At 39.7% G+C, this 18,416-nt stretch overlaps 3 protein-coding genes across 4 annotated transcripts; 2 read left to right on the top strand and 1 right to left on the bottom strand.

Moving 5' to 3' along the window:
- The first annotated feature begins 2,596 nt into the window (after positions 1-2,596).
- On the top strand, positions 2,597-7,847 carry LOC111802456 (ankyrin repeat-containing protein ITN1-like). The gene is made up of 5 exons (XM_023686831.1): positions 2,597-2,934; positions 4,240-4,719; positions 5,304-5,486; positions 5,560-5,999; positions 7,166-7,847. Exons 1-5 carry the CDS (start codon positions 2,631-2,633, stop codon positions 7,787-7,789), a joined length of 2,031 nt encoding a protein of 676 aa, XP_023542599.1. The 5' UTR covers positions 2,597-2,630; the 3' UTR covers positions 7,790-7,847.
- Positions 7,848-8,999: 1,152 nt separating this feature from the next.
- On the top strand, positions 9,000-13,410 carry LOC111802486 (aspartic proteinase-like). Its single transcript, XM_023686875.1, has 14 exons — positions 9,000-9,148; positions 9,493-9,865; positions 9,989-10,049; positions 10,198-10,292; positions 10,379-10,491; positions 10,583-10,751; positions 10,833-10,872; positions 11,012-11,076; positions 11,763-11,876; positions 12,009-12,073; positions 12,176-12,332; positions 12,734-12,853; positions 12,927-13,015; positions 13,083-13,410. Exons 2-14 carry the CDS (start codon positions 9,500-9,502, stop codon positions 13,165-13,167), a joined length of 1,539 nt encoding a protein of 512 aa, XP_023542643.1. The 5' UTR covers positions 9,000-9,148; positions 9,493-9,499; the 3' UTR covers positions 13,168-13,410.
- Positions 13,411-14,775: 1,365 nt separating this feature from the next.
- LOC111802514 (aminomethyltransferase, mitochondrial) lies at positions 14,776-17,620 on the bottom strand. Of its 2 annotated transcripts, XM_023686914.1 has the most exons (5): positions 17,381-17,620; positions 17,204-17,284; positions 15,863-16,429; positions 15,647-15,765; positions 14,776-15,466 (listed from the first exon to the last, which is right to left on the bottom strand). In XM_023686914.1, the coding sequence occupies exons 3-5, from the start codon at positions 16,418-16,420 to the stop codon at positions 14,920-14,922; spliced, it is 1,224 nt and encodes a 407-aa protein (XP_023542682.1). In that variant the 5' UTR covers positions 16,421-16,429; positions 17,204-17,284; positions 17,381-17,620; the 3' UTR covers positions 14,776-14,919. The 2 variants fall into 2 exon arrangements, with proteins under 2 accessions (XP_023542682.1, XP_023542681.1); XM_023686913.1 differs by having other exon boundaries at positions 17,204-17,620.
- Positions 17,621-18,416: the final 796 nt, after the last annotated feature.

The following is an 18,416-nucleotide window of genomic DNA, read 5'->3' as shown; positions in this document are numbered from 1 at the left end:
TAACTAAATAAAATGATAGATTTGGTAGAGATATATAGAATCTTTGAAACTATATTTAGTAAACTGAAACCATATATATATATCTATCTATTGGACAGTACAGTTAAAATTTACTTTCTCATGTATTCTGTGGTGTACCTACCTCATCAATATAAAACATTTAGCCAATATTCCCCTTGTATTTTCTCTCTCATGTTCTTTGTGTTCATCTTAATCGAGTGTGTGCGTTGTTGAGCGATCCTAATAATTGGTATCAGAGCTAACAATTGAGATATCATGGAATGAACAAACTAATAATAAGCTTGTCATAATAGTCACATGAGGTCACTGTTTGATATAACCTAAGTCGTACGATTATGGACCAACCCAATTCAACGGTCTTCTTTTTTCTAACTTAAGAAGAACCGTTGAAACCCCTAATTGAAAGTATATTCTCTTGGGCTTGCTTTAACGATGGTTCATGTAGGCTTGGGTCATGGATAGTTCAATGTGCTCATCAATGTCGGACCCTGAAATGTGGATCATCCAAGGCACATTAGCATGACGTACTTCACCTATTTGTATCGGGGAGCCAAAATTGTACAACGAACCTTTTTTTTCCAGGCGTGCGATTGTAGAGGCCCAACTGAAAGAAAGGGTCGTTCAAAAAACGCCCGAACGGAGTGTCCTTTTGAGTTTTTCACTGTACTTGCGTTACCAAACAATTGGTAATGACGTAATCCAATGTGTATGAATAAAAAAATCTCTAATGCATACAATTATTATTTGTATATGGTTCATTGCCTAGCTGTATAGCTTACTATGCTGTATTTGAAGGCTACTACCAATCTCCATTCCAAAGCAAAGATGATGAAGTTGACTTCAATGTGTCAACCCCTCACGATGCCTAGGCCTTTCGGTGGTCGGAGCCGATTACGAGCAGTGATGCATATACTAAAAAGGACGGCAATGGCATCGACTATGAAACGAAAACTTAGACGCACGTGGGTTGCCCGTGCAAGGGGATCAGTGACCATTAAACTCTAACAAACACCACAACTGAACTTGACCATTTTAAACTCATGCACACAAGAAACTATAACGACCCATGTCTAGGATTCGAAATTTGAATTGGCTACAACATTCTCTTACATCTCTTACAACATAGTCATGTTACCTACTTCTCACTTCTTAAGAGTGAAGAATACTCCCACGGACCAACACGAGACCTTCCAACATGTTTTGTCCTCACTCACAAACATCCTGGGAAAACACAGTCACTCAACATAGAATTATTCCAAGTAAAACATGCTTAACCATGAAATTTCTATGATGGAGCCACATAAAAGAAATGGGCACTAAGACCACACCTGAATGAGAGCGATCTTGAGAATAGAACGACTAAGAAAAGTTTAAAGGAAATAAAAGTTTTATGCTTTTAGGGATCTGGGCACTGCCCCGAAGTTCTTATTATTGTTACATAGGTACTAACTTTCATTTTCTTTAAGCATTTTTTAGTTATCTTATTCTCAAGATCGCTCTCATTCAAATATGATCTCGATAACTTCATGTACCTTTCTTTTACTTGGGTGTCACAAGAACTAAACAGTCGTTTCAAAGTGATTATTTAAGCACAATAAATCCACATGCAATTACACAATTATCCACAAATGTTGGATTAGAAAATATTATTAAATTGTTTAAATATAATATTGACCCCTCAAAATTGCCTACTAAATAGGGTCTTAAAAAAGTAAAAATAATTAGAAAAAGACAAAGTTGAAACTCGCGCACTTAAAATATTATTTATAAACACATGTGACTGTGATGTCCATTTTTTTAATTATTATTTTAATTATTATTTATTTTGCGTATAGTTATGTATCATTTTTGTATTTTATTTTCTGACAAAAATGAGCCAATGACAGCTGTAATTCGGGAGGTCAATCTATTACCCATCGGATCTTGAATACACGTTGACTTCAATGCTCTCCTTTCTCTGTCTTCCACGTCATTTTTAATTTAAATTACCAATTTACTACTTTTAAATAAACTCCAGCTCACTTTAAATTTTTATTCTAAATATTGATTAATGAAGACTTAACAATAATAATTAAAACACATTTTTATAATAATTTTAAAGACTAAATTTAGAATGTCCACGATTGAGTTGAGTTAGGTTGGAAAAACTTTAGGACCAATCCTAAAGTTGGTTGGGTTGGTAACACGAGTAACCTGAATAAAGTTTACCGCCCAACCCAAGATTTGATTGGGGAGGAGAACAAAACATTCTTTATAAATGTGTGAATATCTCTCCCTAGCAGACACGTTTTGAAAATCTTGAGGAAAACCCCAAATACGACAATATCTACTAGTGGTAAGGTTGGACGGTTACATGTATAGTTTGTATCGGGTAGTTCACATGGATCAAAATGTCCACTAATGTGAAAACTCCTAAAGTAGATCTTAATTAATGTACAATTAACATGTCAATTATAGTTAAATTTGACCAAGTAAATGTATTTAAATAATAATAATAATAAAAAAAAACATGCATAAAATTATTAGTATATGGTCGGCAGGCCGCTCGAGATTATCCCATAGTCAAAAGGGTTCACTAAGATTCAATCGCTCATCATTCCAAACCAAAGATGATACCCTTTACACGCAGGCCTTCTACTTCTTCCTCCACTAAATCAACCCCCGGCCGTCACGACGGCAAGGCTGTTCGGTGGTCGGAGCCGGTCACCGGCGTTGACTCTCCTGCAGTAGAGGACCGGAATGCCGTCAACAACGATGAAGACGACGACGACTTTGAGGTCGGTGAAGATGAGTCGCCGGCGCGTGGGGATGAAGAAAATCCGCTACCGCTCGAGATTTACGGCAAACCGTTAGATCCCAAGACTAAAGATGTGAGCTGGCCTATGTCCAAATTTCACAGCTTCAGATTTTCCAGTAAGTTTTTACTCTTCCCATTTTAACCTCTAATTTACTTTAATTTACCTTTTAGTCCTTAATTTAGTATCTATAAATAAATAAATAATAATAATAAATTTCTTTTGTCCCTGCCCATGGCCCTACTACGTGTACCAATAAATGTCATCTCTGATATTAGGTAGGAATTAAAATCAATAATATCAATAAAATTCCTCAACTTTGAATTTATTCAATTTTGGGTATTGTTTTTATTTTTGTTTCTTATTTTAAAATATTTATTTTTTATATTATCAATTATTTATTCATGATATAAAAAATTTAGCTTTTATTTGATAATTATTTTATTATTTCTTATCTACTTTATATATATATATATATATATATATATATATATATATTTAAACATTAATCCAATTTTTGAGAACTAAAAAAAATTATATATATATTTTTAAAAGTAAGTAAATAGGAGTCTTATTTACCTCAAATGCCCTCAAAATAATAATAATAATAATAATAGCTTTAAGATAGTGAATATTTGCAAGAAGAGGGCTACTGATGGACTCGATGATCAAAGATTTATTTGATCTCTAGGAAAGAAGCCAACATCATATATAAAGCTCATCGCAAGACTTAAAAAATACGTTAGTGTAAAGGAATTACTCCGTTCAAAGAGAGTACTTGATTAGAACATATATGATTTAGATAGACCACGTGAGAAGGTGAAGAGACATAAGAGGGATCACTCATCGTCAGATTTGTCTAGTCGACCTGTAATGAAATAAGTTGTGTTTATGGGTATAATAATTACATGCAAGTCGCTCATTTACGAGTTATTTGTACATACAATTGAGTTAAGTTGCTCAATGTAGTAAGAAGGTGAACACCCATGGTTCAAGTTTTAAAATAAACAATTACCTCCCCTAGAAGTGAATTTCATCCTGTGAAATTATGTTCTCTAGTTTGGTCAAGTCCCTAAAATGATAGACTTATTGAATCAGTTACAAAAGTAGTCAGTCTCACTCATGCAAATCAAAAAACAAACCCAACATGCAGAAATTCATAGGTCAAGTCACGTGGGATAATCCTGTGAAATATCAAATTTCTCGATTAGTAGATTTATAAAGAAATATTAAATATTTTTTTGTATCGATCTTTTAGACTATTTTTTAAACATGATCCTCTTATATGTCAACCGCAGATTATTTAATAAATCACGAGAGATCGTCCTCGTATAAATACATCGTTAAAATTTAATTAGTGATAACTTGGACTCAAATGCTCGAACTCTTAACTTGTTACACTTTAACCCGTTACATTTTACAGAGAGTCGAAGAATGGACAATCGTCCACTCCGTGTTCAACTATACCAAGCTGCACAAAATGGCGACTGGAAGACTGCAGAGTACATGAATAATCTGCATCCAGGAGTCCTCACTATGGTCATAAGCGACCGATGTGAAACCGTTCTTCACATAGCAACTCGAGCCAAGAAGGCTTCTTTTGTGAAGGAATTGGTGAACTTCCTCGACCGACATGACTTGGGCTTGAAAAACAAATATGGAAACACAGCCCTTTGCATCGCTGCAGCCTCAGGCGCGGTCGACATCGCCAAGCTAATGGTCTCCAAGTTCGAAGCTTTGCCGCTCATTCGTGGGTCCGGAAATTCAACCCCAGTTTTGATTGCCGCTAGATACAAACACAAGCACATGGTCTCCTATCTCCTCTCCAAAACCCCCGTCTATGGCTCCGCCATTCAAGAGCAAATGGAGCTTCTCGTTGGCGCCATCTCGGCCGATTATTATGGTTTGTTTTGAACTTTTGTTAGGAATCACGACTGTCCATAATGGTATGATATTGTCCACTTTGAGTGTAAGCTCTCGTGGCTTTTCTTTGGGGCTTCCCCAAAAGGCTCATACCAATGAAGAGAGTCATCTAACACCTCCACTTAATCTAGGTTCGACTCCTTTTTCTTTTGGAGTCCTAACACCTCCCCTTAATCGAGGCTCGACTCCTTTTTCTTTTGGAGTCCTAACACCTCCCCTTAATCGAGACTCGACTCCTTTTTCTTTTGGAGTCCTGTTCGACATTTGAGGAGATTCTATTGGCATGACTAAGTTTAGGGTATGACTCTGATACCATGTTAGAAATCACAACTCTCCACAATGGTGATATTGTCCACCTCGAGCATAAGCTCTCATGGCTTTGTTTTGGGTTTCCCCAAAAGATCTCGTACCAATGGAGAGAGTATTCTTTGATTATACTTTCATCCAATATTGTCCGCCTTTGAGTATAAGCTCTAGTGGCTTTGCTTTTGGGCTCCTCAAAAGGCATTATACCAAGGGAGATGTATTCTTTACTTATAAATTCATGATTGCTTTCTTCTACAGATATAGCTTTGCTTATTTTAAAGTGGAACCCGTTGTTAGTTCTCGAGCGAGACTTCAATGACGATACGCCGTTGCATATCATGGCTCGTAGGTCGAATGCAATTGGTAAGAAAAACAAGCCAACCCGGTTGCAATCGTACATTATTGATTGCGAAGAACAAACATCTAATCTCTTGGTCAAAGGTATATATTGTAATCAATTGAGCTAGCTTGTTTTTTTTTACTGGATTCGTTTTTTAATTTGATCTATCTTTAGGAATCAAGCGTATGCACAAACATAAACTCATGCAAATTCAAGCTCATCAAATGGTTGAATTGATGTGGAGTGTTGTTTTGGATGAGATACCTGAAGATGAGATATTGCAGTTCATCATGTTTCCCACGAGTATCTTGCATGATGCTGCAAGAGTTGGAAATGTTGAGTTTTTGAGATTGATCATCAATTCATACCCTGATCTTGCTTGGAAAGTTGATAGCGATCGAAAGAGTATATTTCATGTAGCGGTTGAAAATCGTCAAGAGAGTGTTTTTAGTTTAATTTATGAAATGGGTGAGTTCTTGGATTACTTACCATTCTATTTTGATGAGGAAAATATCAGCTTGCTTGAACTAGCGGCGAAAAAGGCGGATCTAAATCATCTCAATCGAGTGTCGGGAGCTGCCTTTCAAATGCATAAAGAGCTTCTATGGTTTAAGGTACTTTTTTTGTTGTTGTCTTTTTTAATATGATGTGAGCGTATTGTTTATTAAGGGAAAGATCGTGAGTTTATAAGTAATGAATGTTACCTCTATTGGTATAAGGTTTTTGGGAAACCAAAAACAAATCCATGAGAGCTTATTGTCTAAGCCGACCGCTAGTAGATATTGTCTTCTTTGGGATTTCCCTTTTGGATTTCTCCCTCAACGCTTTTAAAACGAATCTGTTATGTAAAGGTTTCTACACCCTTATAAAGAATGCTTCGTTCTCCTCCCCAACTCCCCAACCAATGTGGAATCTCACAATCCACCCTCTTTGGGGCTCAGTGTCCTCGTTGGCACTCGTTCCCTTCTCCAATCGATGTGGGACTCCCCAATCCACCGGGGCCTACCGTCCTTGTTGGCATACCGCCTCGTGTTCACCCCCACCGGGGCTCAGCCTCCTCGTTGCACGTTGCCCGATGTCTGACTCTGATACTATTTGTAATAACTCAATCCCACCGGTAGAAGATATTGTTCTTTTTGAGCTTTCCCTTTTGCGCTTCCCCTCAAGGTTTTTAAAACGCGTCTACTAGGTAGAGGTTTCCACACCCTTTTAAAGAATGCTTTGTTCTTCTCTCCAACCGATGTGAGATCTCACAACCACCCTCCTTCCGTGCACAACGTCCTCACTGACACACTGTTCGATGTCTGACTTTGATAGCATTTGTAACGGCCTAAATCCACCGCTAGCAGATATTGTCCTCTTTGAATTTTTACTTTTGAACTTCCCCTCAAGGTTTTTAGAACACATCTGCTAGAGAGAGGTTTTCACACCCTTGTAAACAAATGTTCTGTTCTCCTCCCTAACCAATATGAGATCTCACAATCCACCTCCTTTCGGGGCCCAAAATCCTCACTGGCACTCGTTCCCTTGTCCAATCAATGTAGAACCTCCCAATTCACCTCCTTCGGGGCCCAACGTCCTTACTGACACACCACCTCGTGTTAGGTTAGCAGAAATCTAGCATATGTTTCTACTAGCGGTGAGCTGGGGCTATTACACTTACACTCAAAATGAATAATATCGTACCATTACAGAGTAACGGGTAGCTTTTAAACTATCTCTTTAATGCTGAGTAGTGATTCAATACATGTGTTTCTAAACTAAAGTTATGCAATTGAAGGAAGTGGAGAAGATCGTAGAGCTTACAATGAGGAGAAAGAAAGGAAAGCGCAACCCACGTGAATTATTCACCAAAGAGCACCAAAACCTAGTGGAAGAAGGAGAAAAATGGATGAAGAAAACAGCAAATTCATGCATGTTGGTTGCAACTCTAATAGCCACCGTAGTTTTTGCCGCAATCTTCACCGTACCAGGCGGCAACAACAACAACCACGACATCAACACAGGCTCGCCTCTCTTTCTCCGCCACAAATGGTTCACAGTGTTCGTGATATCAGATGCAACCGCTTTGATATCATCTTCAACATCGATACTATTGTTCTTGTCGATCCTCACGTCGCGTTGTGCCGAAGAAGACTTCCTAATTTGGTTGCCATTAAAGTTGGTGTGCGGGCTTGGAACACTGTTCTTGTCAGTGCTGAGCATGGTGCTAGCTTTCAGTGCTACGTTCTTCCTGTTCTATGGGAAAGATACGGATTGGGTTCCTTTGCTTGTTGCTGGGATGGCGATTGTTCCAGTTTATTGCTTTGGTGTGCTTCAGTTTAGGCTTTGGGCTGATGCGGTAGCTGCTTTGCAGGCTTCTTATTACTTGTATTTCAAGAATTGGAAGTTCATGTTGTTCTGATCTCTTAATCATTTGTTCTTTCCATAAAATCTTCCCATAAAGGTGGAACTCGAGTATTTATATGAGAACCCTTTTAGCGTTTTTGTGTTCTGTTTGTAAATTAGGTTAAAGAGGGAACAAAACCGAATCGAATAGAGGTCGGTTTGCTTTTCCCTCCTTTGCTCTATGGTTTGATCTTTTATTGCACATTAGTTGGGGAGGAGAACGAAACACCTTTATAAGAGTGTGGAAACCTGTCTCGAGCATACGCGTTTTAAAGCGTTGAGGAGAAGCCCGAGAAGGAAAGCCCAAAGAAGACAATATCTCCTAGTCGTAGGTGCCCGCTAGCGGTGGGCTAAAGGGTGTGGAAAGCCCAAATAGGACAATATCTGTTAGCGGTCGCGCAAACACAAATAGGACAATATCTGCCAGTAGTGGGTCTAGGCTATTATATTTATTTTTCTAGTAGACACATTTTTAAGCTTGAGTGAAAGTCTAAAGATAACAATATCTACTAGCGTGGGCTGTTATATTTATGTTAGCTCAAATTTGTCTCATACTATATTTTTTTCTATTAACTTGGTGTCAAAAGAGTACATCGGTCGGAGAACAGAACAAAACATTATTTTTCTCTATCAAATGCATTTTAAAACTTTGAAGTAAAACCCATAATGGAAAATCCAACCACGACAATATTTGTTAACGGTGGGCTTGAACTATTACAAATAGTATCAGAACCAGACATTGAGCAGTATGCCAACAAGGACGTTGGACCCTCGAAGGGGGTGGATTGTGAGATCCTACCTCGATTGGAGATGAGAACCACAAGCATTTCTTATAAGAGGGTGGAAACCTCTCCCTAACAAACACGTTTTAAAACCGTGAGGCTGATGACGATACTTAATGGGCCAATAGGTGACCTTAGAATTACCCATCGAACCTCATAGGGATTGAGTTTTCGGGTTATCTTTCTTTTAATTATTTAAGTTATCACGGACATATGTTAAATCATCTTAATTTTTCATAATAATTTGGAAGGTAAAATATGTTTTGGTTGGATAAAAATGTCAACCAGCTCCTCGAATCAAATTTTAAATTTTAAAAAAATTCAATCTTTATTCGAGTTGGATAAGTTACCCTACCAAAAATGCTTTCTTTTCGGATCCCAAATTCGAATCAGAATCGTAGACGGCTCTACAGAAATCCCGGGAGGAAACACAACGTGACCCCACACAACGGACGGCTCAGATCGAATCATTTCTTACGGTTGTTGAATTGGGTTTGCCTTATTTGTTTCTCCTTCGTTTATAAAGAGGCAGCGAGAGAAATTTGCGTGCCAACTCCCCAATTTTCTCCACCGTTTGAAATCCTTCGCTGTTGGTGCGTTTTCTCTTCGTTTGTTCACAGATTTTTGTGCCATGATCCTTTTAGTTTTTGGGTTTTCATTTTTGGATTCCATTGTTTGCTTCATCGACAATTTGGTAACTGGGTTTTGTTTGTTCTTTTCATAATGTGATCATGATCTTGATGGGTTGTTCTGCTGATCATGTTTCCCTTCTGATCTTTAAGTTTCTGGATGCTTACGGGTCTGTAATCCCATTTGATCGTATGATATTTAGGGTTTGTTCTTTCTTTTGTCCTGCAATTTGGGGAAGTTTGAATGATTATGTAGGAAATCTCATTGTTCATGATTTCTAAATTGGATCATCTCTTTAAACTTGTAGGTTACCAATGGCGTTGCCCCACTTCAAAGCGGCTTTCTTATGTTTGTTCTTGTTGGTTTCATTTAATATTGTATCATCTGCATCTGGGTTGCTTAGAGTTGGACTGAAGAAGATTAAATTAGACTCAAAAAGCCAGCTAGCCGCCCGGCTGCAGTCCAAGGATCCAGAGATTTTGAAAGCTACGTTCAGGAAGTATAATCCCAATAGTAATCTTGGAGTATCATCTGATACTGATATTGTTGTGTTAAAGAACTACCTGGATGCTCAATACTATGGTGAGATTGCCATTGGTACACCCCCACAAAAGTTCACTGTGATTTTCGACACTGGCAGCTCGAATCTATGGGTGCCTTCTGCAAAATGCTTGTTTTCTGTAAGGCTCTATCATGTTGATTATAACAGAAAGTTAATCATTCAAGTAGAAATGATATGTTTTTGGAGTATACTATGATTATAGGCCACATACTCTCACATTTCTTTGTATGTTTTCGTGTAGTTGGCTTGTCATTTCCATGCCAAATACAAGTCGAGCCACTCTAGTTCATACAAGAAAAACGGTACTTCTCGATTTCCATAAGCCAGACTGAATTGTAATTATTAGTACTTATTTTGATGTGCGGATGTTTGTAGATTGTACTTGTGTGAAGTGATATAGCAATTATACAATCGCAGCCCGAAATAATTCGGTTTATTGACTTCGTGCAGGGACATCTGCTTCGATTCGGTATGGCACTGGAGCAGTCTCTGGTTTCTTTAGTAATGACAATGTCCGGGTTGGAGATCTAGTGGTGAAGAATCAGGTAACTTTTTTCATTCACTATTTTTCTATCGAATTAAATCGTCGGAATGTCAACGGTTTGATAGTTCTAGCTATTGTCTCGTTTAGGATTTCATTGAGGCAACGAGAGAACCGAGTCTTACGTTTCTGGTGGCCAAGTTTGACGGGTTGTTGGGACTTGGTTTTCAAGAGATCTCTGTTGGTAATGCTGTCCCAGTATGGTAGGACATGTTCATCCAATATTACTGATTATTGTTTAAGATTTCTTGGCTCGTAGAGGCTCGTATGAGGTGTTTGTAATTTTCTTCTCAGGTATAACATGGTTGATCAAGATCTTGTTAAGGAACCAGTCTTTTCGTTTTGGCTCAACCGCAACGTTGAGGAGGAAGAAGGTGGTGAAATTGTGTTTGGTGGAGTCGACCCAAAGCACTATAAGGGCGAGCATACTTACGTTCCTGTCACACAGAAAGGTTATTGGCAGGTTGGTTGACATGCTTTCATCTCGTATCCTCCCGGTTCATGTCGCTATTACTTACCATGTTTGAATTATTCTGATTTGTAGTTTGACATGGGCGATGTTCTCATAGACGATGAACCTACTGGTATGCTTCCATGAATCGCATATTAATTATAATGTATCGGAAAAACTCGAATCTAAAATGATCTCGGCATGAAGTTTTCTTTTCTAATTCTTATATGGGGATTGAGTTTTGCATTCATGTTCTTCAATTGTTATTTCAGGATATTGTGGTGGTGGTTGTTCAGCCATAGCTGATTCTGGAACTTCACTGTTGGCTGGTCCAACTGTGCGTACAAAAACTTAACCTTTTCCTTGTCAATTGTAACTTCATTGGCTTCACATACGTGTTTTAAAGCCTACAGTACGTAACGGGTCAAAGCAGACAATATTTGCTAGAGCTAGACACTAGGTGGTGTGTCAGCGAGGACGCTGGACCCCAAGGGGGTGTGGTGTGTCAGCGAGGACGCTGGACTCCAAGGGGGTGGATTGTGAAATCTCATATCGGTTGGAGAGGGGAATGAAACATTTCTTATAAGAGTGTGGAAACCTAACGGTAGACTTGGGCTGTTACAAATAGTATCAAAGATAGACAATGGGCTGTGTGCCAGTGAGGACGCTGGCCCCCAAGGGAGTGGATTGTGAGATCTCATGTCGATTGGAGGGGGGAACGAAACATTTCTTTTTAGAGTGTGGAAACCTCTCCCTAACAAACGCGTTTTAAAACCGTGAGGTTGACGATGGTATGTAACGGGCCAAAGCGGACAATATTTGCTAGCCGTGGACTTGAGCGGTTACAAAATGTCTCAAGCATATGGAAGCATGTTAACCTAAGATTTTGGGCTTTAACTTGGAGCGTGTGTGTATATATATAAAATTCACTTCTTCGTCTTACGATTAAGTAGAACGGCGGGACTTTGTCTTTTAAGTTGGGTCGAATGGCTACTTACTACAATGTTTGTCTATTTCTTATAGCCCATTATAACCATGATCAACCATGCCATTGGAGCTAAAGGAGTCATTAGCGAGGAATGCAAGGCAGTTGTTGCACAATATGGGCAAACCATTATGGATTTGCTTTCATCCGAGGCAAGTTAATGTTATCCTTTTTAACTCCCTGATTCTTGACATTATGATTTCTTTATAGACTCTGCCTAAGACACCCAATCTTTAAACCTTTTATACATTATTGACCTCTTGCTTTTTCGCTATCTTCAACAGGCAGATCCGAAGAAGATCTGTTCTCAAATTAAGTTGTGTACTTTCGACGGGGCCCGAGGAGTGAGGTGAATCCTTTTTTTGGTACCACAATAGTCCTGCTATACGAAATCGTCCTCACTAATTTACTTGGTGAATCGCTGATCCATGAAATTGTGTTGTTCGTGTAGCATGGGGATTGCGAGTGTGGTGGATGAGAATGCTGGCAAATCATCTGATGGTCTACGCGATGCCATGTGCCCTGCATGTGAGATGATGGTCGTCTGGATGCAAAATCAACTTCGTCAGAATCAAACTAAAGAACGAATAATGAACTACATCAACGAGGTGAAAAAATGTCTTACTTGAAGAATGTTACAGGTTCTTTAGAATATTTGTGTGACATCCCACCTCGGTTGGAGAGAGGAACAAAGCATTGATTATAAGGGTGTGGAAACCTCTCCATACCGGACTGTTACAAATGGTATCAGAGCCAGACACGGGGCGGTGTGCCAGCGTGGACGCTGGGCCCCCAAGGGGGGTGGACTGTTGTGACATCCCACATCGGTTGGAGGGGGAAACGAAGCTTTTGCTTATAAGGGTGTGGAAACCTCTCCCCAACAGACCGTTTTAAAACCGTGAGGCTGACGGTGATACGTAACGGTCAAAACAAACAATATTTGCTAGCGATGGGCTTGGATTGTTACAATTTGGTTCTTGATGACTGAATTAGTTAACTCCTCTTGCAGCTATGTGATCATATGCCTAGTCCAATGGGACAATCGGCCGTCGACTGTGGAAGCCTTTCTTCCATGCCTATTGTTTCCTTCACCATTGGTGACAAAGTTTTTGACCTTACCCCACAAGAGGTAAAATACTTGTTTCTTTGATATTACACTTGTTTTTACCAACTTTCTCTAACACGGTGAGCAATGTGAACAGTACGTCCTCAAGGTAGGCGAAGGTCGTGCAGCTCAGTGCATCAGTGGATTTACTGCGTTAGATGTTCCTCCTCCTCGTGGACCCCTCTGGTATAAGTTTTTACCATTCATTTTGCTCTCAGATTCAATCAAAATAACCTGTTTTTGTTGGCCACAGGATCCTGGGAGACGTCTTCATGGGTCGATACCACACAGTGTTCGATTTTGGCAAGCTGAGAGTCGGGTTTGCAGAGGCAGCATGAAGAAAGAAACTTCTTGTTTGGTGGCTTTGTTTGGTATGCCTTTAAAGCCTTATTATGCATATGAGCCATTTAAGTTGAAGTTTATGAACTTATGGAATGTTAAGAAGGGAAACCCCCAAATTTGTAAATGCTTGCTACTGTGTCGTCTTTTATTGATACAGCTTTTGTATAGTAGCTTGAGTATCTCTGCTGATTTATATACTAACAGAAGAGCTGATATATGTTTGGATATAAGTTGTGTTATCTCGATTTATAAAACAACCTTAAAAAACAGGAACTTGAGGCCTTTTGCCTTAATCTTGAACAATCTTTGTTCTGTTGTTGAGCATGTTGGGATGGTTGTAACTTGTTCATCACCACGGTCATTCCCGTGACTGCTGAATATAGCAATGTCGATGACATTTAGGCCGTTCCAACAATGCTTAACTCTAATCTATTGATGTGTAACCGTCCAAACTTACCACTAGCAAATATTGTCTGCTTAGGCTCGTTACATATCATTGTCGGAAATGTATCTGCTAGAGAGAGATTTTCACACTACTATATGGAATGCTCATAAGGAGAGGAGAGGTTTTCACACCCTTGTAACGAGTGTTTTTTCCCTCTTCACCTTTTGTGGGATCTCACGACTTCGCCCTTTGTGGGATCTCACGACTTCGCCCTTTGTGGGATCTCACGATTTCGCCCTTTGTGGGATCTCACGACTTCGCCTTTGTGGGATCGCACGAATTCACCCTTCTGATTCGTGGGATCTCACGAATTCACCCTTCTGATTTGTGGGATCTCACGAATTCACCCTTCTGATTTGTGGGATTTCACGAATTCACCCATCGGATTCATGGGATCTCATGAATCCACCCATCCGATCCGTGGGATCTCACGAATCCACCCATCCGATCCGTGGGATCTCACGAATCCACCCATCCGATCCGCGGGATCTCACGAATCCACCCATCTGATCCGCGGGGTCTCACGAATCCACCCATCTGATCCGCGGGATCTCACGAATCCACCCATCTGATCCGCGGGATCTCACGATTCAATGTTTAGCTCTGATACCATTTATAACAGTCTAAGCTCACTGCTAGCAGATATTGTCCGCTTTAACCTGTTAAGTATCGTTGTTAGCCTCACGATTTTAAAACGAGTCTGTTAAAAAGAAGTTTCCACACAATACTTCGATTATCTCCGACTGACGTAGGATCTCAAATTATGGCTATGGATTGAGTCTCCAAAGGCATCTCTCCCTAGGCATCCAAAGGCCCAAGTAGGACTTCAATTTCCAAACTTAAGTATTCTTTTATTATTCAATTCTTTTGAAAACTATTTGTTTAAATATATTATCCAAGTGTTGTTTTTATTAAGCATCAATTCCTTTATCGAAAAAGGTAAACATGGAATATTTAAAGTCCCCAAACGATAATCAAGAATACCAATGGTCAATTTTACGCTCTACATTCCTCCATTTTTTTTCCACAAAACACATTCCAATCCATCCTCAATTCTTTCGTTCATTTACGATCAGAGTTTTAGATATATTGAAAGTATTTAAGTTTTGTATCTAGTCTAATAAGATATAGCGTTGTAAAGAATAGGTCAATAAGCTACTAAATACATTGTCGAAACTCGTCAACTTCATACTTTTCAAGACGGGTAATGTAAACGGGTTCAATGCAAGATTACATTTTTATGATCAAGGAAGTTCTGAGAAAAATGTTGTGGACAGGACAACATAGTAAACATGAAGAACAATTATGTCGGCTTGTAGTATTTTGTTGGAACAAATGGCATTTTAGTGACAGCACCATCGTAGGTCTTTCCTCTGATAACAATCTTCACTTTGGTGCCACCCTTGTGTGATCCAGATTTCACATAACCCATAGCAATGTTCTTCTTCAGGCATGGACTAAATCCTCCACTCGTGATTTCCCCAATGTTTTTCCCTTCCTCATTCTGAATCTCACTGTGGCTTCTTGCAGGAGGTCCCGACGAGACGAAACCGACACGCCTTACTGCTGGACCCTCTTCGAGCTGTTTCAGAATCACCTCGGCACCGAGAAAACCGCCTTCTGCTCTCCTTCTTTTTCCTATAGCCCATGTTAGCCCCGCCTCGACTGGCGTTGTGTGTTGTTCCATGTCATTGCCATATAAACACAGGCCTGCTTCGAGTCGAAGACTGTCTCGTGCACCTAGTCCTGTCAATCTCACCTTCCCTTCTGATTTCTCCAGGATTGCTTTGGCAAGATCCAGTGCGTGCTCTGATGGCACTGAAATCTCAAACCCATCTTCACCTGTGTACCTGAGTATTTCAGGAGTATAAGAAGTGTAAGGTGTTCCATTTTCGATACCACTCGCAAAGTCGGAATGCCTTGAAGCAAAACGATTCATAAATAGACTTCAACCAGTTTTCTCAAGAACAGTTGATAAATGATGTTATGATAAATCGACATGGCTCGTTCAGAGTGGAAAGGAAGCATACCCTGTCCTGGTGAGGAAGCAATGAGCTCCATTGATATCCAATATGCGAAACTCGCCGAAGTAAAGCTTGCTCAGATCGTCTTTCGTCAAATGTTGTAGAACTGGTGCAGCAAGAGGGCCCTAGGTATACAATCAAATCAAGCAAACATGTAAAGAACAGAACAAAGCAATCGACCTGAACCGAATGGTTCGATGAGTTCAACAATTTAATATAAACCTGGAGTGCTAGAAGAGATCTCTCATCATGAATATGCCACGAGACGTCTCCACCTTTCGCCTTGAAGGCCTTCATATGCTCCTCGATGTGAGCTAAATCCTTGTCTCTGCACCCCGCATTCACAACCAAGTATAAGTGGTCATCGGTCACCTTCGTGATCACCGAATCGTCGATAGCTCCACCCTTTTCATTGGTAAAGACAGTAAGTGTTCCAGTTCCAGGAGCAAGCCCAGCAACATCAGCAATAACAAGTGTTTCAAGGAAAGGGATAGAGTCCTTCCCCTTGAGGCTCAGTCCACACATATGAGAAACATCAAACAGTCCACCATTTTGCCTGCAGTTCACAGTCGAATCCATAATCGAGTCCTTGTACTGAATAGGCATACTCCACCCAGCAAATGGAACCATCTTTCCACCATGAGCAACATGGAAATCAAATAGAGCAGTTTTTTTTAGCTCAGACTCTGCAGCAAAGAATCGACGCCCCACGGATTTCTTATCAGCCTGAGCAAGACGGCGGGTTATCGATTGCCCCAGTTGCCACAGACCTCCCCTCATCTTGCTAGTCTATAAATGAAACCACAGCATGAACCCTTAATGAAGATATAACTAAAAGCCTAAAAGTAGAAGCAAAATCAGTATGAACACTACAAAACTCAGATATATCATCGTTATGGATCATACACGAATTAAGAACAAGAACAGTTCGATTTACAAGCTGCTAATGATTTGCAAGTTCCTCTAGATTAACAAAACTATTTAGTCGAAGGGTCTGACATGGGAGCCTCAGCTCATGCATCGATTTATCGAAAGAACCAATGCTATCTCACTTCCTAAAATTAAAAAAGGCGAGCTGCCCTTAAACAAAAAGGCCGTCATGGATCATACACAATTAAGAACAAGAACAGTTCGATTTTCAAGCTGCTAATGATATGCAAATTCCTCCAGATGAACAAAACTATTTAGCATAAGTCGTAGATCTTAAGCAGATAGCATGAAGAACCCATATGGCACATTGCAGATGCAAGACATCAAGCGCATTAAATTTTGAAACACCGTTTGGAACAATTATAAACTGACCATCTAAAGAACAATCCAACCAGACAAGATTACAGACAGAATTCCAAATTCCCTTTCATGAACACCAAATTTCATCAAGCACATTTATGAATGCGATTCAACATCGATTTCCAAGATCCCATCAAACAATCCCAAAAACTCACAAAACCAATCGAACAATCCCAAGAAGAACAGAGAAGTTACGAGAAAAGATAAGAACACAGATGGGAAAACGCAATGTAAGCAGATAAAAAGACATGAAATCAAGAGGGAATCACTTACAGAAATGGGTTATTTTCAAATTTAGTTCTTCAATCAAACAAATCTGAGAGGCTACAAGAGCATTTGTGGATCAGTGTTGAGCTATCAGGAGGAGAAAAAGGCTTGAAGCTTTATATATAGAACAAAAGAATGATAATCAAAAGAAAATGGATGGTGGTGGCACAGTCTCACACATACCCCAATCTCTTTAAACTCCCAGCCCATTCATCCGTTGCTTCGATCGTGTTTATACCCAAAATGTAAAACCAAATCCATCAACGGAGAATCTCCACCGCTTATGACAAAGTGGTGGGATCCTATGGCTGACCGACGGAGATCAGTTGAAAGTCTAGGATCGTTCCCATGAAGCTCCGTACAGGGTATCAGAATGCCTCACCCAAGTTCGGTGGGCGATCGCTTAAGATCTAGGAAATGGAAATGAAGATCAAGATCTTAACTTGGTTGTGTTTAGTATAATTTCCATTGGTATTGAAACAATATTGTGCATTAATTAGGGTTTAGGGTGTTTATAGTAATGGTGTGAATTAGCAAAAATTGAGTTTTTTTTTAGTGAATTACGCGGTTTACGATTGGGTCGTTCATGTTTTTGGAGGCTAGGTGATCAGGGTCTCTATGGCTCGTTTAGGTTTAAACGAGATGATCATATATCTAAGGTATGTTACAGATATTTGATCTAGTTTTGAACGATTTTAGGTCTCTCTCGATTTTACGACATACATATCTAACTTTTATTTAGAGTTATTTACTGAGTATGAGTAATATTCATCCTTTCAAAAAATTGTTTTTTTTTAAGTAAAGTGTGACTGGAGTCGTTGTTGGTTGTGTCATTAGTTGTAATAGCCCAAGCCCATTGCTAGCAGATATTGTTCACTTTTGCGGGTTGGGTATCATTGTCAGCCTCATGGTTTTTAAAATGGCGTCTACTATGAAAAGAGTCTAGCCCTATTCCAACTAGTGGCTCGCATTGTCTGGTGACTGATTCTGATACCATTTGTAACAGTCCAAGTTCACCACTAGTAGAAATTGTCCGTTTTGGCCCATGGTATCAGAGCCAGGTTCTGGGTAGTGTGCCAGCGAGGACACCAAGCCCCCAATGGGTGTGGGTTGTGAGATCCAACATCGGTTGGAGCGGGGAATAAAACATTTCTTAGAAAGGCGAGGAAACCTTTTCCTGAGAGACGCGTTTTAAAAACCTTGAGGAGAAGGTCGAAAG

Source organism: Cucurbita pepo, chromosome LG09 (assembly GCF_002806865.2).
Source record: "Cucurbita pepo subsp. pepo cultivar mu-cu-16 chromosome LG09, ASM280686v2, whole genome shotgun sequence".
Taxonomy (NCBI): Eukaryota; Viridiplantae; Streptophyta; class Magnoliopsida; order Cucurbitales; family Cucurbitaceae; genus Cucurbita; species Cucurbita pepo.
Note: the sequence above shows the minus strand (reverse complement) of the source record. Positions and strands in the feature narration are given on the sequence as shown.

Bases quoted from the DNA above. Each gene is read 5' to 3' on its own strand.
- LOC111802456 (XM_023686831.1), top strand. From the start codon at position 2,631: ATGATACCCTTTACACGCAGGCCTTCTACTTCTTCCTCCACTAAATCA. The intron at 2,935-4,239 runs GTAAGTTTTTAC...TACATTTTACAG, and splicing joins TCACAGCTTCAGATTTTCCA to AGAGTCGAAGAATGGACAAT. The intron at 5,487-5,559 runs GTATATATTGTA...ATCTATCTTTAG, and splicing joins ATCTAATCTCTTGGTCAAAG to GAATCAAGCGTATGCACAAA.
- LOC111802486 (XM_023686875.1), top strand. From the start codon at position 9,500: ATGGCGTTGCCCCACTTCAAAGCGGCTTTCTTATGTTTGTTCTTGTTG. The intron at 10,050-10,197 runs GTACTTCTCGAT...GACTTCGTGCAG, and splicing joins TAGTTCATACAAGAAAAACG to GGACATCTGCTTCGATTCGG. The intron at 10,752-10,832 runs GTTGGTTGACAT...TCTGATTTGTAG, and splicing joins CACAGAAAGGTTATTGGCAG to TTTGACATGGGCGATGTTCT.
- LOC111802514 (XM_023686913.1), bottom strand. From the start codon at position 16,420: ATGAGGGGAGGTCTGTGGCAACTGGGGCAATCGATAACCCGCCGTCTT. The intron at 15,766-15,862 runs GTTTATATTAAA...TTGTATACCTAG, and splicing joins GATCTCTTCTAGCACTCCAG to GGCCCTCTTGCTGCACCAGT. The intron at 15,467-15,646 runs GTATGCTTCCTT...TGAAATACTCAG, and splicing joins TGCTTCCTCACCAGGACAGG to GTACACAGGTGAAGATGGGT.